The 17502-nt window shown below is 34.8% G+C and overlaps 2 protein-coding genes across 6 annotated transcripts in view; one reads left to right on the top strand and one right to left on the bottom strand.

Annotated features, from left to right (window-relative positions):
• The window catches only part of LOC109836557 (protein YIPF6 homolog), a 14889-nt gene extending 212 nt beyond the window's left edge, over positions 1-14677 (top strand). Inside the window, exons 1-3 of the mRNA XM_020404485.1 lie at positions 1-433; positions 13905-13979; positions 14070-14677. The exon at positions 1-433 is cut by the window's left edge and continues 212 nt beyond it. Of these exons, the coding sequence (XP_020260074.1) occupies positions 1-433; positions 13905-13979; positions 14070-14330 (769 nt within the window). The 3' untranslated portion in view covers positions 14331-14677. The remainder of the gene's footprint in view (positions 434-13904; positions 13980-14069) is intronic.
• Positions 16615-17502, bottom strand: part of LOC109836556 (60S ribosomal protein L3-like) — a 4711-nt gene continuing 3823 nt past the window's right edge. For 4 of the 5 annotated variants that reach the window (XM_020404480.1, XM_020404481.1, XM_020404484.1 and 1 more), the window contains one exon: positions 16805-17145. In XM_020404480.1, coding sequence (XP_020260069.1) covers positions 16887-17145 — 259 coding nt within the window. In that variant the 3' untranslated portion in view covers positions 16805-16886. The other variant, XM_020404483.1, reaches the window with a different exon arrangement.

Raw genomic sequence — 17502 nt, 5'->3', positions numbered from 1 at the left:
CACCTCCGTCCTCCCCGCCCAACATTACCAGAGTGCCCCTCCCCCTCCTCAAAATTACCAAAAGGCCCCTCCGGCCTCCTCCCCCTTCATCAACTCCAACCTCCCTCCGCCGTCAAGTTACCAAAAAGCCCCTCCGGCGCCGCCGCCGGTGGTCCCCGTGTCCTCAGCTGATCCTGTTCCGAATCTGGGCCCGATCCGACCCGCGATCGCTGCTGATGGGTTCGGGTCGGCTCCGAATACGCTAACGGAGCCCGTTTGGGACACGGTGAAGCGAGATCTGGCGAGGATTGTGAGTAATTTGAAGCTGGTTGTGTTTCCGAACCCGTTTAGAGAGGATCCGGGGAAGGCGCTGAGGGATTGGGATCTTTGGGGGCCCTTCTTCTTCATTGTGTTCTTGGGGCTTACTCTTTCCTGGTCGGCTTCAGTTAAGAAGGTAAACTTGTGAAAACTTTGGAATTTTTAAGTTAGTTGTGGATGTGGGAGAAGTGTTAATTTTTAGAACATTTTGGTATTGAAAGCAATTGGTGTAGAATCGAGATTAATACGAAGGCTCCAAAGTTATAGGTGAAAGATGAATAAACAGGTGGATAAACCATGCAATTTAATCTCGATGTTTTAGCGTGCAACGGGTCATCTAAGTTGTGTTTGTATTCATTGTAGAACGATAAGCTTCGGTGGCGTATCAAATTATGAAGCAAAGTTGATGTTCACTATTATGGAACAAGCTATAATATTTAGAACACTCCTCTCAACAGAAATAAATAAATAACGTATTAATGTGCTTCATACATCAGACACTGTATGTATCTCCATCCATGCTGGACATGTACTAACTTATAACTAATTACCCATGTGTGGATGTATTTCATTTACTAGATTTTTGGCATGTTGATGATAAAAATTGTATTGTTAGATAAAAGACAGAGGATTGTTGGTGACTTTCACAGATCTTTCAGTTTTTAATGCATGTAGTAACATAAGCTACAATTAAGGATGGCCTTAGGCCGTAGCTCTAATTCCAATGCTTTTGAGGGATTTAGTTACAGTTGGAGGATTCAATGACTTCTCACTATCTGGGAATGAACAATTAAAGTTAGATTTGACTTGAGGTTACAATGATTTTTCTTACCGATATGCACCCTAATTATTGGGGGTCTTGTTGCAAAATGTTGCTGACAATATTTTGTTAGACCCTAGAGGGGGGTGATTAGGGTCTTATGCTAATCTAATCCGATTTTATGCCAATTAAAACTTATTAACAAGTTATCCTAGCAAGTATGAAATACAACATGATATGTGAGCTAGGATAATAGCAAGTATGAAATACAACATGATATGTGAGCTAGGATAAGTAATATGAACAATGAGATATATCCTATAAAAATATATGCAAGGATATATAAACTAACACAAGGGTGATATAATCAAACTACAAATATGATAGGGCAAGATATACAAGAGTAATAGGCAATGACGATATAAGATAAATGCATAAGTAAATACGCCAATGACAAACTCAAACACACTCAAATGATCACGGAGTTCGGACCTTCCGTCCTACGTCTCCGCTCCCCACTCACGGGGAGAAATTCACTATCACAATCGGGTTTTCTACGCTCACCCGAATAACGTTTACACATCACAATGTCGGTTTTCAACGCTCACCGATCAACGTTCACAAACACTCACGATGTCGGTTTTTAACGTTCACCGATCAACGTCTACACTCCTCACACTCGGTTTTTTACCTCACTGAAAACTTTACAATCTCACAATATAATAAATGATTTGTTCTCTACAATAGATGAGAACTCAATGTAAGCTCACTCTTAATTGTTACAACTCTCACTAACCCAATTGTACTATGTATGAAAATACAATAAGCTCAATGTGAGTGTGTAACAAAGAGGTAAATCAAATCTAAACTCAATACAAAACTAGCTTTAATAAAATGATAAACAAGCAAATAGATATAAAGCTAGAAAATAGAGTTTAGAAAACTTCTCAATAGATCAAGAGATTGAAGGAGGATGGTTGGATGCTCAAGCACCAATAGGATCTCCTCAAGCTCTTGTGAAATTGATTTCACAAACCCAAAACTCTCAATTGCTTAAAAGTTTCTTAAACACTCTTTTAAACAAACACTAAACAAGTTTAAACCCTTGTTAAACTCTTTTAAAACATTCTCTTGGTGTATCAAATGATAAATGCAATGAGGTATATATAGGGTAGAAAAAAATAACCCCAAAACCCCTAAAAATCACTAAAAGACAAAATTCAGCAAGTTACCGTTACTGTACAACGGTAACATCGACGGTCGACCGTCGCGGTCGACCGTGAGAAGAAAAACTCAAAAATTGCTCTCTGGACTGCGTACAGTCGACCGTCACGGTCGATCGCATTGTAGCACGGTCGATCGTGACGGTCGACCACACTGTAGCAACGTGCACAAACAATTTCAGGTTTTGACAGATTCTGGAAATTTGCGTATCTGATTTTGTAAAATCAATTAAAAATAGTAAATCAACTCTAAAAATTATGAAATTTTGAGGGAAGGTTCTAGACATGTAGATGAACATGATAGAGAAAGATTTTCGGAAAAATCACTTCCCAGTTGATAGAAATAAATGTTTGAACGCAGATAAATAGTTTCTGAAAAACTGCTAAAAACTCGTTTTTGTAAATTCAATTGAAAATAACAAAACAACTCTAAAAATAGTAAAACTTGGGAAAATATTTGTATATATGAAGATAAACATGTAAACGAAGAAAATTTTCAAATTGCATTTCCCAATTGTGAAAACGCATCAGTTTTGTAAAAAATGCACGGACACATGTACGTACATGAACAAAAAAACTTGATTTTTCCAAAAACGAGTTCAAACAACTTGGAAACATTTTAGAATGGATTTGTAGACATTATACGAGATATGAAAATAGTGTGAACAAGTCTTTAATCCATAAACACAATATTTTTCTAAATACAATAGAATATGAAACAAAAGAGTGTATATAAAGATATATATTGTTTCATATCTACATAACTAAACCAAAACAACTTAACCATATGAAAACAAACATGTATATATATAAATATGTATTTGTTTCATATTTAAACTTAAAAAATCAAAACTTATATATATATGACTATATATATATATATATATATATATAAAACCAAATGCGTGTATGTGTGTATATGATTGAGCTTAGAGTACCAACACATATAATATAAACCTAAACTAAATGTTACCCAAACAGTCTTGATATTCAATAAGCTTGACTTGGTACACTTACGGATGAAGCTTGAACTTGAATCTTTAACTATGAATTGCGTAGGCTTCACTCCATAATTCTGACAACCTCCATTGGATATGATCGTAAATGCGTAATTCCATCCATCATTCAACTCGTTCTTTGCCTAGAATAAATACGAAAATACAAACACTATACAAACAACATTAGAAATAAATTATTTGTTAAACATCATCAAAATAAGAAGGCCAACAATCTCCCCTTTTTTGATGATGAGAAACAATTTACAAAAAGAATATATACATAAAAGGAAATGAATATACAATGTATAATATATCATGCATATAAACAAGAAAGAATATACTCACAATATTTCTCCCCCTTTGACAACATCAAAAAAGGAAAAAGAATGAAGAGAGCGAAAGCTGCCCCTATCAATATACATGGGTGAGTATACCACATAGAAAGATATATGGATTGTTCTCCCTATCAAAATACCAATGTTTTAAATATCAGATATCGGGGAAATATCGGATGGCCAAAATTGATATCGGATTGCGGATATCGGGGAAATATCGGGTATGTGGTAAATATCGGAATACCATAATGAATGTTTGCATACATAGTATAATGCATTAAAATGTAATCTCAACATATGTAATAAAATTTAAGCATACAAAATATGAATAATATATGTTTAGGATCACTAATCAACCTTTTAAAACAAACAAAAGTGCAAAGCAACGTTGCAATATTCGATCTGCTTTTTTAGGGCAAAATGTTATTTGATATAATGGGGGAATCTTGATATCTAGCCTAAAAATTCCAAACACAGTATATTATTTTGCAACAAGCTATATAAAAAGATATATTGGTCCACATATTGGTTAATATATCGGCCATATCAAGGATTTATCACTCAAAATAGCCAAAAAACGGTAAAGGATATTTAAAGATCATATCGGTTGCGGCAAGCCCTGTAAAAGGATATATCGGGGGATATATCGGGCCATGTCGGGGATATTTAAAACAATGCAAAATACCTTAATGAATATATGCAATGAATGCTAGGACATACATATGTGAGCAAGCAAGAAACATGCTAAACACAACTCACATACAAAAAGACAATGAGAACACATGAATATATGAAGATGAACATAGTGTCTCATATCAAAGAACGTAAAACCATGTATAAGAGTAGATTTATGAAACCAAAAGAGAAGGAACATGAGAATCATGCAAAAAGTTTTCAAATGAAAATAAATCAACCAAAAGAAATCATAAATCAAAGTTTAAATCTAAAAATGATGTTTGATTAATCAAGAGAATTTTCTTTGTGGGATTTGATCAAATCACATATGGAATACATTATAAGGCACGAATAGATGATCCATAAGCATAAACACATAAATATCATCATATAAGTGAAATATAATGATACCAAAGCAATAATTCAAAATAAAATCTTTGATAAAAGAATTTCAAGAGATGCAATAATATATCAAGCTCTTAAGCTTGTTCCAACCCATATAATCATTTTAGCATCCGGTAAACATGATTTGAGAATAAACACCCAATAAACCCGGAGGGTTATATAAACACAAACCTCTCATCAAAATCAAAACTAATAATCATGAAAACAAAAAAAATTGACCAATAAAAAGAATTGATTTCATGTTCAAAAGTTTAAAGTATAATTTTTCAAAACCAAGAAAAAAGGAAAAAGAAAAACACTAAAATTCTTGGTTTAAAAATTATTTTGGCACCCAAGCATTCTTGGTGTCGGATTGTTTAGGGACACGATCCCTATCAATAAAGCTCAAAGACCTAGGATTATGAACCCTCTTGGGCGAATGTAGTGCACTAATACAGTCAAAGCAATAATCACTCAAATGATCCTTCCGATTGTAATATGTGCAATAAAAGAGATCCATTTATTTTTGTGGACCATTAACTCGTGCACGGGAATCATTTGCAAATAAATATTATCTTTTAGAATTATTTTACAAATGAGAAATATTCTTAAACAATGGTCTATTTGGAACATATTACAATTTAGAAGCTTTTTGCATATCATAACAAAATTTTACAAGATGTCCAAACCTACCACAAACATTACATTTAAAAACATGTGATCTACTTGAAGCATTTGGCAAATTTGAGTTCTTTTTCAAATCAAAGCAAAACTTGTCCAAATGATCAAAACGATCACAATGATCACATTTATACACATGAGCATGCTTATGATGAACAATGGGTGCATGTGTGTGTACATGTGATGAAGAAACTTGATGAGATGCACAAGGAGCATTGATACTTTTATGTTTGTGTGCATCATAGCAAAATTTAGCTAAATGACATTTACGATCGCAAATAGAGCACTTGTAAACTTTGCTATATATGTGTATATAATGAGTGGATGATGACTTGTTTGCACTAGACTTGGCACACATATTCATAAGTTTCTTATGGTTGTTAATACATGTATTAAGAGTTGAATCTAAAGAAGAAATACGGTTTTTAACATTGTTCAACTCATCATTAGGCATATTAGCATTAACTTTAGAAGTAGAACATAAATAATTATTTATAAAAGAAGCAGTATTATTTTTTATGTTCTCTATTTCTAACATGACATTATCTTTTTCATGAGTTAAACTAGCAACATTTGAAGTTAAAGAAACATGATCCAATTTTAATTTTTCATTGTTTTCTTTAAGGATCACATTTTCATTAGAAATAGTTTCAAACTTAGATGCTAACAACTCATGATCGGATTTTAAATCTTCATGTTTGCTTTGTAAATCAATAAAATCTTTATGCAATTTGTTATAGGCATGCAATAATTTTTTGCTAGCACAAACAAGTTCATCGCTAGATAAATCATTAGTGGTTTCGAACTCGCAAACCTCACTAGGGCTATCACCTAGTAGTCGTGTGCATGATGCTCCATATAAGCTTGAAGCCGGATCCTCCAAAGCTTGTCGGATCGCCTCTAAGTCCCCTTGATGTGCTTCAATAAATTTTCATAAGGTGTAAGTACTATCAAAATGAACAAACTTGTTAAACAAAGATGAATCAAATGCATTATGTAAGAATTCCAACAAGAGATTGTTCATAATAAATAATCTTTTATTATTTTTATTCCACTTGGATTTCTCCAATGTGGGCACAATATAAACACAATCAATGATTTTTCATAAATTGATATTTTTAGATTGAATAAATATTTTGAATCTAAAATACCATTGAGCATAAGGGAAAACATTGAATTTAGGAGCAATACTAGAATCATAGCCTAAACAAGATGCATCATTCATATCCATAATTTATAAAAATATGCAAGTAAGATACAAATACAATCAAAACAAGATTAGCACAAAAAAATAACTTGGATCTTTAACTCAAAGCGATTAGACCTTAAATCAAAGAGCATCAAGCTCTAATACCAATTGTTAGACCCTAGAGGGGGTGATTAGGGTCTTATGCTAATCTAATTCGATTTTATGCCAATTAAAACTTATTAACAAGTTATCTATGCTAATCTAATTCGATTTTATGCCAATTAAAACTTATTAACAAGTTATCCTAGCAAGTATGAAATACAACATGATATGTGATTAAAACTTATTAACAAGTTATCCTAGCAAGTATGAAATACAACATGATATGTGAGCTAGGATAAGTAATTTGAATAATGAGATATATCCTATAAAAATATATGCAATGATATATAAACAAGATTAGCACAAAACAAGATTAGATTAGCACAAAATATGCAAGTAAGATACAAATACAATCAAAACAAGATTAGCACAAAAAGATAATTTGGATCTTTAACTCAAAGCGATTAGACCTTAAATCAAAGAGCATCAAGTTCTAATACCAATTATTAGACCCTAGAGGGGGGTGATTAGGGTCTTATGCTAATCTAATTCGATTTTATGCCAATTAAAACTTATTAACAAGTTATCCTAGCAAGTATAAAATACAACATGATATGTGAGCTAGGATAAGTAATATGAATAATGAGATATATCCTATAAAAATATATGCAATTGATATATAAACTAACACAATGGTGATATAATCAAACTACAAATGTGATAGGGCAAGATATACAAGAGTAATAGGCAATGGTCATATAAGATAAATGCATAAGCAAATGCGCCAATGACAAACTCAAACACACTCAAATGATCACGGAGTTCGGACCTTCCGTCCTACGTCTCCGCTCCCCACTTCCGGGGAGAAATCCACTATCACAATCGGGTTTTCTACGCTCACCCGAATAACGTTTACACCTCACAATATCGGTTTTCAACGCTCACCGATCAACGTTCACAAACACTCACAATGTCGGTTTTTAACGTTCACCGATCAACGTCTACACTTCTCACTCGGTTTTTTACCTCACCGAAAATTTTACAATCTCATAATATAACAAATGATTTGTTCTCTGCAATAGATGAGAACTCAATGTAAGCTCACTCTTAATTGTTACAACTCTCACCAACCCAATTATACTATGTATAAAAATACAATAAGCTCAATGTGGGTGTGTGTAACAAAGAGGTAAATCAAATCTAAACTCAATAAAAAACTAGCTTTAATAAAATGATAAACAAGCAAATAGATATAAAGCTAGAAAATAGAGTTTAGAAAATTTCTCAATAGATCAAGAGATTGAAGGAGGATGGTTGGATGTTCAAGCACCAATAGGATCTCCTCAAGCTCTTGTGAAATTGATTTCACAAACCCAAAACTCTCAATTGCTCCTCAAGCTCTTGTGAAATTGATTTCACAAACCCAAAACTCTCAATTGCTTAAAAGCTTCTTAAACACTCTTTTAAAAACCCAAAACTCTCAATTGCTTAAAAGCTTCTTAAACACTCTTTTAAACAAACACTAAACAAGTTTAAATCCTTGTTAAACTCTTTTAAAACATTCTCTTGGTGTATCAAATGATAAATGTAATGAGGTATATATAGGGTAGAAGAAAACAACCCCAAAACCCTCAAAAAACACTAAAAGATAAAATTCAGCAAGTTACCGTTACTATGCAACGGTAACATCGACGGTCGACCGCGAGAAAAAAACTCAAAAACTGCTCTCTGGACTGCGTACGGTCGACCGCACTGTAGCACGGTTGACCGTGGCGGTCGACCGCACTGTAGCAACGTGCACAAACAATTTCAGGTATTGACAGATTCTGGAAATTTGTGTATCTGATTATGTAAAATCAATTAAAAATAGTAATTCATCTCTAAAATTATAAAATTTTGAGGGAAGGTTCTAGACATGTAGATGAACATGATAGAGAAAGAATTTCGGAAAAATCACTTCCCAGTTGATAGAAATAAATGTTTGAACACAGATAAACAGTTTCTGAAAAACTGCTAAAAACTCGTTTTTGTAAATTCAGTGCTTGGGCAATTTGTGTTTTGCAGTGATTTAAAAAGCGCACAGAGGCGCGCGCCTCGGGCGCGAAGCGCTTCGGCGCAATGGAGTAGCGCCCCGCACCTGCTGCGGGGCGCTACACGTGCGTCGGGCGCGCGCCTGAGGACCGCCCTGAAGCGCCCGACGAAGAGCTCAAGCGCGCGCCTCAATTTGACGGTGACTCAACAAGCGGTTATTGGGTACTTACCCGACTTTGACTTGAACCCGAAAGCGCTAAAGAGGAATCTGGCTAGGGTTTCGACAATCACTCCTTCTCCGACCTTTTCTCCAACTCGAAAGTGATTACGAACTCAACTCCTCAGGCGCGCGAAGACGGCGGACGACGGCGACAGGTGACGATGACGGGCGAAGACGACGGGCGAAGACGAGCTCAGACCGCGACGAACTCAGCTGCTCAGGTTCTTCTCTTTTTTTCCAGTTTACTTTTTTTTCCGATTCCTTTTCGTTTTTTTAAGTTCTTCTCCTTTTTCCGTTTCTTCTTCTCCTTTTTTCCGATCCACTTTACAGTCGATTCCTTTTAGTTTTAATTTTGTTTCCCGATTTTTTTCTTCTTTTTTTACTGTACCGATTCCTTTCAGTTTTAATTTTGTTTCCCTATTTTTTTCTTCTTTTTTTTACTGTACGTATTTTAACCTGTTGTTACTCAGTTTTAATTTTGTTTCCCTATTTTTTTCTTCTTTTTTTTACTGTACGTATTTTAACCTGTTGTTACTATTTTCAGTGTGTTGTTCTCAATTGTTTTCCGATATTTCCTTTCAGTTTTTCTTTTTTTTTCCTTTCTTTTTTTCTTTTTGTTTTCCCGATTTCCTTTCAGTTGTTGTGTAACTTGTGTTGCTCTGTTATTTATTTTCTTTTTTTACTGCTTTGGTAGCTCTGAATCACTTGTGTGATTTTATTATTAATGGACTTAGGATCAATCTGTTGGATGATTGAAATTTGATGTCTGGAGCTGTGTGTAGTGCGAAAATAAAATTTCTTGCACTTTTTCGTATCCTCTTTCATTCTGGCAAGATAATTCACATCTATTACAAGGTTTTTTAAATAAAATACTTAACAAAAAATAGCATCTACTACAAGGTTTTCTTTTGACACTATAAAACAAATTGATTCTTGCTATTTGAGCTAGGTGTAGTGCGACTGCTAGTAGTTGAAACTTGAAACTTGATTTGCCATTTGTAACCTGTAAAGAAGCAAAATAAAATTTAGCAATATAGTTGTTAGTGCTGTAAAGTGTAAAGAAGGAAAATATATTTGCCATTTGTAACCTGAAAATTCTTGATTTAGCAATTAACGTACAAGTTTAATATTTTAATTCACTAAATCTATATATTATATCATTTTTGAATATATGAATTTTGTTGCTAATGCATATATGTGTTTTGGTGCAGATATGTCTTGTGATCTAGTAGTGTATATTTTATTTATCTTGAGTCTGAGGTTACATTTTCTGTGTGAAATTTCAATTTTTTATTGAGTGCGCCTCGCTTCACTCGGGCGCGCGCATCGCATTGCGCCTTGCGCATGTGCGCGTAAACTGACATTGCGCCCCGCATTGCGCCTCGCGCATTGAAAACACTGAATAGTGTGAACAAGTCTTTTTTATTTTTTTTTTGTATATATTTATATATATATATATATATATATATATATATATATATAATCAAATACGTGTATGTATGTATATGATTGAGCTTAGAGTACCAACACACATAATATAAACCTAAACTAAATGTTACCCAAGCAGTCTTGATCTTCAATAAGCTTAACTTGGTACACTTGCGGATGAAGCTTGAACTTGAATCTTTAACTATGAATTGCGTAGGCTTCACTCCACAATTCCGCCAACCTCCATTGGATATGATCGTAAATGCGCAATTCCATCCATCCTCCAACTCGTTGTTTGCCTAGAATAAATACGAAAACACAAACACTAGACAAACAATATTAGAAGTAAATTGTTTGTTAAACATCATCAAAATAAGAAGGCTAACATATTTATTGCAGTGAATTTATTGAGAGCAAGTGATATAAGATTTTGTTGCATTTCAAATGTTTATTTCTAGAATCCATGGTTACTTCTAATAGCTAAAGAATGGAAATGGAATTTTTTTTGCTAAAATGGCCTACATGTCTATTCCCAAGCGTGGCATCAGCACTTCAGTGTTATGTGATTAATGCGTACGATATGGTTTTTTTGTCTGAGGAAGTGTATGTGGTTATTGTATACAAGGTAGTACTATTAATATTTAGAGATGTCTTCATTACCCAGTTGATATGTGTTGTACGACCTTTACTTTGTGTATGATTTGCTATTAAGTATTTTTATTAAATAGTTGCACTAGAGATTATGCTCTTTAAATTTATTGATTTGTGCAGGGTTATGGGAAGCATTGATGTTTGTTCTTCATTTATGTTGCTTTAAGATTGAATGCAGGCAATGCTTGAATGTTCACTTCAAAAAAAGGATGGGTGTACCTATTCTTCTGGGGCAATGAATGCTACATATTGTTGTTTAGCAATGATGCAGCCTCCACTTCTCTTCTCTTCTCCATACCACTTCACTTTGGGCAATATACACTTTAGATGCCCTTTGTCAATGCATCTTCATATTTCTCTAGCATTTTGCGTTCATTTGCTGTGACTTAGCAGTAAAGATGAAATTTCAGGAGTTGAGGGTGTGGCTTTAGTGCAGTTAGAATGCCTTAGACTCTTAAGTCTGAAATGCTTTAGGTTCTAGTAAGATCTCATAAGTGAATGATCATGAACAACATGGTTTCAAGGAACACTAGGTATTAAATAGTTAGGAAACATGAAATCCTCGCGGAGATCCCCATTCAGATGCTTTTGACTTATGGGTATTTTTGTATGTGTTTAAAGGTAATTGCCTGATATTTATTAATTTTCTCTTGCCTCTTTATTTTACCTAGAATTTATCACTTGGAAAAGGAACTTTTAGGAAAACTTCGACCTACCATTTTGGTGACCGACATCATGCCTTTTTTTGTAGGCCTTGAAATGTCTTCCTTTTTTTAGGACTGTTTACATGCTATTAGTATTTCGTGACACTATAAAATGTATGATGGGTGAGGATTCACTCTAGTCTATAGCCCACATAGCTATGCACAACCAATTTGAGAGGATCACCATGGGTTTTATTCCTATTATTATTATTATTTGAAAAGTCATGGGATTGTATTTGATATGTATATTTCACCACCATGTGCTTTAAAACTGGAGTTTATTTAGTATGTGTATTTCAACAAATATTTAAGAGTTCGTGTGGTTTTGTGCTCTGTAGCTTTTAAGGAGACTTCTTTTGCTGAGATATATAATATATTCAATATTGGTACCCAAATTGAGAGGACCACCATGGGATGGTATGACACTGCAAACTGTGGTTTTGTTGGTATGCTATTGCTATGTTACCTAGGTGCTGGTAATCCAAAGCCGTACCCGTACCCGACACATACCCCTACCCAAACTCCTTGAATATATGGATACATATATTCAGGCGTGTACTCAATTATGTAATACATGCCTTAGTTTAACACTTTTCATACATTTCTGGATGTATTTCCTACACTTCACATCCACTTCTTGAAACTTGTTAGATATAGATCAAGATTCGAATTATGATTTTGAAGTGTTGCTTGGATGTCTAGTTAGAAAACTAGTACTTTTCCAATTTATAAGCCACATAATAAATGAAACATGAAAATGTTATATAAATTTTAATTCTCACCACTATTCTTATATAAATTATTAATTCCAATGTATAATATATGTGTATAATATATAGAAATATTTATAACTGTGTCCCCATACCCTACATTTCACAAATTTCCTGTCCTGTACACGTATCCATACCCGTACCCGTACCCGTGCAATATAGTTGGTATGTCTATTTCAGGAAATATTTAAGAAGTCATCTTTTGTTGTGTTGTATATCGTCTAAGAATATGTACATTTCATATCTTTTGAATGGAAAGTCATCAGCAGACTATTTTGCCAAAATGTATTTGATATCAGTACTCAAATTGAGAATGATATGTTTTATGATACATTTTCCTTGACATGTTGAAGTATCTTGGTTTAGGCTATACGCAACACTTCTCTATAGCATAAGAGATCATATTTTAGGCTAGGAGTTCTTAGGTGCTTATTGTGCTTTGTGGTGTGTGATCAGTAAAGTCAAGTCCACTGTCCACCTATGAACTGGGTTTGGCGATTTATGGGAAGCTTATAGATTGACTTGGCCCAAAATTCCATAAGCTTCGCAATTTATGCTATTTCATTGGGATATCATACATCCTGATTAAGTATTTCCCTTGGAGGCCACACATCTTGATATTGATCTCTCCCAAGCATATGCTTGATATGGAAATTTCTACTGACTCTCCTCCAAAAATGCTTACTACAATCAGTTCTCAAGTTCATAGGAATTATGTACGCCTGAGTTCCTTCCTTCTTGCAGATGTTCCCTGTGTAACTGTCAACCTGGGTGTGATACTTAAAACATCCTCAGCTTATTAACATGTGGCATGTTAGGGTGCCCCTCATGTCTCTGTGTATCATTGCCACACATTTCAGATGGGTGTTAATTCTGATACCTCTGATACCACACAATGCCCGAGGAAGGATTCCCTAGGAAGTCACTTATCCTAAAATCTCTTTGCTCCAAATGTTGCTTGAATATAGATATTTTTGCCCCTTTTAAAATTTGCTTGTTATATGATTAGTTCTTGGGTTCGTTGAAATTAATCAAATTATTTTAAACTGGAAACCATTCCTGTATCCTGTATGGGCCTATTGATGTAGAATCTAGCGTACACAATCCTTCCACAAAAGAAAAATACATATGAAACCTCAACTACATTGAGAATATGGTGGTGTTGCCAAAAACATTCCCATAAACGATGTAGGGTATGGCATCATGGGGTGGATCTCTATGGATTTGCTTTTTCCCTGTTCAAACTAAATCCATGATTATGGATTATCCGTATATAACTGCTTTGAGTACTAGTTTGTTGCATAATTTATAGTCATTTTTATCCAGCACAATGAGCAATGCGGATACTCTTATTTTGGCTTTTGCTATCCTTTCCCCACTACCATTTTATCATCCCATCCTCTCCCCGCCCAAAAGAAATGGATTGATATGTGTGTGCCTTTGCTTTTCTTTGCAGTCCGAAGTGTTTGCTGTTGCTTTTGCTGTCCTTGCAGCTGGTGCTATTATCCTCACATTGAATGTCCTGCTCCTGGTAAGCACCTCTTTAAAGGCTCAGTTCATTCCTCCTCCTTTTCTTTATATTTTCCAGCAAGTTTTGAGACCCCTTATTACTTCATCTCAGGGTGGGCACATTATCTTCTTTCAAAGTCTCAGTCTTCTTGGTTACTGCCTATTTCCTCTGGATATTGGAGCTCTGATCTGCTTGCTTAAGGATAACGTCATTGTGAAGATAGTTGTGGTGGCCGTAACATTAGCATGGAGCTCTTGGGCAGCATATCCATTCATGAGTGCAGCTGTCAATCCAAGGAGAAAGGCATTAGCCCTGTATCCAGTGTTTCTCATGTACATCTCTGTTGGTTTTTTGATCATTGCCATAGATTGAGGCATCAACAGCTTTGTTGTTATAATGGTGCCAATGCAAACGCTCTCATCTCTGGGAACTTTTCTCCTCACATCAAACCTTTTGTCTGCATATAGGTATAGAGGATGTTACTGTGTAATTTGACTTGTGGAGTACTCCGGCATGAAGTTGTCAATGTGATTGATATGAATATGTACTCTAAAATTTTCATTTCTGTTTGGAGAATTTTAGTACCCTCGGTGCTGCAGTTGTGATACTTGCCTAGCTTTTGTAGAAATTAGCAGAAGGAAACACTCTGAGACAAATTAATTGTTACATTCATAGTCTTGCTTTTCATTCTTTACAGGAGTTTATCCTTGGGTTCTCTTGATATTTGCTATTAAATCTGCTTGATGTACTATATTCCAGCATGAAATGATAAAGTGCTTGTTGTTTCATGGATTTCTTGTTCTATACATGCATTTTGTTCTGGGTAAAACTGATTGCGCCATTTTTTTTTTCTTTTTTTTTTTCCTTTCTAAATTATGGGTAGTATTCAGTGTTTTGTGTTGTTGGTTTCGTCGATATGATTTCGCCCCACTCATCTGATCAAATCTGTCTACTGGGTCAGACTTTCAGGTGGGTGTTTAGCATTCGCTTGTACACTCATATCGTCATGGTTGAGCTTCATTTTAGGATTGTGTAATATTTTCGCTTCATCTTTCCTTCTTTTTTACCAGATATTTTCAATCTTGAGCAAGGGGGTGCAGTTTTGTTTGCTTTTTAGAATCATTTGTTAAGTGTCAGCGACAAAATAGAATTCAGGTTTTCATTATATAGATACTCTGCTGCACATTTCTGTACTAGTTGTTACACAACATTTGTCATCTATTCGCAGTTGAAGAGGTTCATAATTTCAACGATTAGACGCTTTGTGGGTCTCATGAGTGTCTTTTCATTAGTGATCTTTGAATTGCTAAACACTAGTGTGTACCCCGTGCAAAACGGGCCCTTTTATGTTTCTGCTACAGTAATTTTTGTTTCACATGCTACAGTAATTTTTTGTAATCGCGAGTTATATTTTCACAATGGTACGGTATATGCTACAGTAATTCAATGTAGTATTAATAGTGAATCTTTGGATCCTCAAATATTGAGGAATATATGAGAAACCCCTGATCTAACTCTTGTGTTTCCAAAGACAAGGCTCTGTTTGGTCATACTTTTGATTAGCATCATGGTTTGTCCAACCAAGAGAAATAATGAGCAATAAGATATTTTTTTTCACCTGCAAGTTATTCCACTTGATTTTAGTGTTTGTTGTTACAAATATTTCCTTTGTTGTATACCTATCAATTTTTATTGCCAAACATTTCATCTTTCATCCAAATAGAGCATGTAAATCAATTGGATAAAGTAGATATGTTATTCCAACTGGGGGGGGATTATGAACCGAGTTGATTTATTTATCCTGTACCTTCCCATTGGCAAAGAGGCCCCCAGGTTATAAGGCCTTAAAAACTTAAAAATAAGACTCTTGATTTCAAATCGGGATTTGGATCCTCTCCACTGCAAAAAAATTATGGATGAACCACTAGTTTTGATCGTAACCATTAATACCTAATGGATAATTATGATCTGTTTTAAATTTAACACTCATTATACCTCCATGAATTGCATTAATTCTTAATTTGCGCTCAGAGAGAAATCATCATCACCCACTAGATAGTTAATGATTATAATAATGAAGTGATCTTTCCACTGCCTTTTTATAGTGGAGAGGATCCAAATTTGTTCAACGCACTTTTAGCGTGCCAATGATAGCTTCTTTCAGTTGCAGTATACACCTAAGTTCTTCTAATGGTAAGTACGAATTACAGGGCAAAATAAGCAAGGATTTTCTTTTACAGCACAAGTTGCATATTCGTAAACATCCTTAAGTTCATATGGAAGCAAGTTTGGCTAAAAAGTTATGAGACATGATTCTCACATGAACCCACATCCTTCACTTAGAATGAAATTTAGACTAATAACATCAACGCGAAGTTGATCCTACAGTTCTATCTTAAAGTTCTTTGACATGCAAAAGACCAAGGAATTTGCTGATAAACCGGAAAGGAATCACAGAAACAAGATACCCGTGAAAGAATAAGATATACATAAAATTAAACCAAATATATGGTTAGAACAACCAAGGCTCCTGAGCACATCTAGTAATGATATCAACATAAAAACAACATCAAATCCAAAAAGTTTAGCATAAATATTCAAAATATTCTGCAAGCAATCTATTATTATTATTAATTATTAAAAAAACATCGCAAGATTTGAGGAAGCCACATAACTATTAGTTCAAATTTCCCAAATAAACTCTTCATGAGCAAGCTCAAAGGTAGCATAATCCACATCCAGCAAGAAAAGGGATTAATAGCATCAAACAAAGACTAGGAAACTAAGGAGTCTCAGATTCAAGTATCTCAAACAACAAAACTGGTTCTATCTGCAAACAAAGACTAGGAAACTAAGGAGTCTCAGATTCAAGTATCTCAAACAACAAAACTGGTTCTATCTGGAAGCATCCTGATCCAAATGCACTGCCTAAGCCTTGAGCCTTCCATAAAACTTCTGCTTCTCCTCCGTAGTCTGGAAGCGACCGTGCCCAAACTTGGATGAAGTGTCGATGAACTTGAGCTTGATTTCCTCAAGAGCCAATCGAGAGGTCTGTTTCAACAGGGACTGGCGAAGAGTGACAACTCTCTTTTTGGGCCCAACACAGCAACCCTTGATCAAAATATAGTCATCCTTCACAACACCATAGTGAGGGAACCCTCCCATAGGAGTAATATCCTTATCAGTCCTGTTAAGCAGTAACCCAGATGAAACACCAATTAATATCATAATTGCCACCAATGAATAGATAAAGTTGCATTAAAAGTGTGTAAATTTCACAAAACTCCCCCTGAACTTTGGAGGGCTTTTGCACAGCCTTTATGAACGTTATCATAGAAGACACCTCTCCAACTTTTCTCACTTTCGTATACCATGAATGACAGATGTTACTTTAACTTTTTGACAATTCTGCCCTCATTTACTAAATAATCAGTACTAACTAAAAGGGTAACTTAACCAACCCACCCCACCCCACCCCCCACCCAAAAAAAACAAGCAAAAAATGCCTTGCAATTGGAGGACTGGGGGTCTTATGAAATTTACG

The sequence above is a fragment of the Asparagus officinalis genome, chromosome 4 (genome assembly GCF_001876935.1).
Source record: "Asparagus officinalis chromosome 4, Aspof.V1, whole genome shotgun sequence".
NCBI lineage: Eukaryota > Viridiplantae > Streptophyta > Magnoliopsida > Asparagales > Asparagaceae > Asparagus > Asparagus officinalis.
Note: the sequence above shows the minus strand (reverse complement) of the source record. Positions and strands in the feature narration are given on the sequence as shown.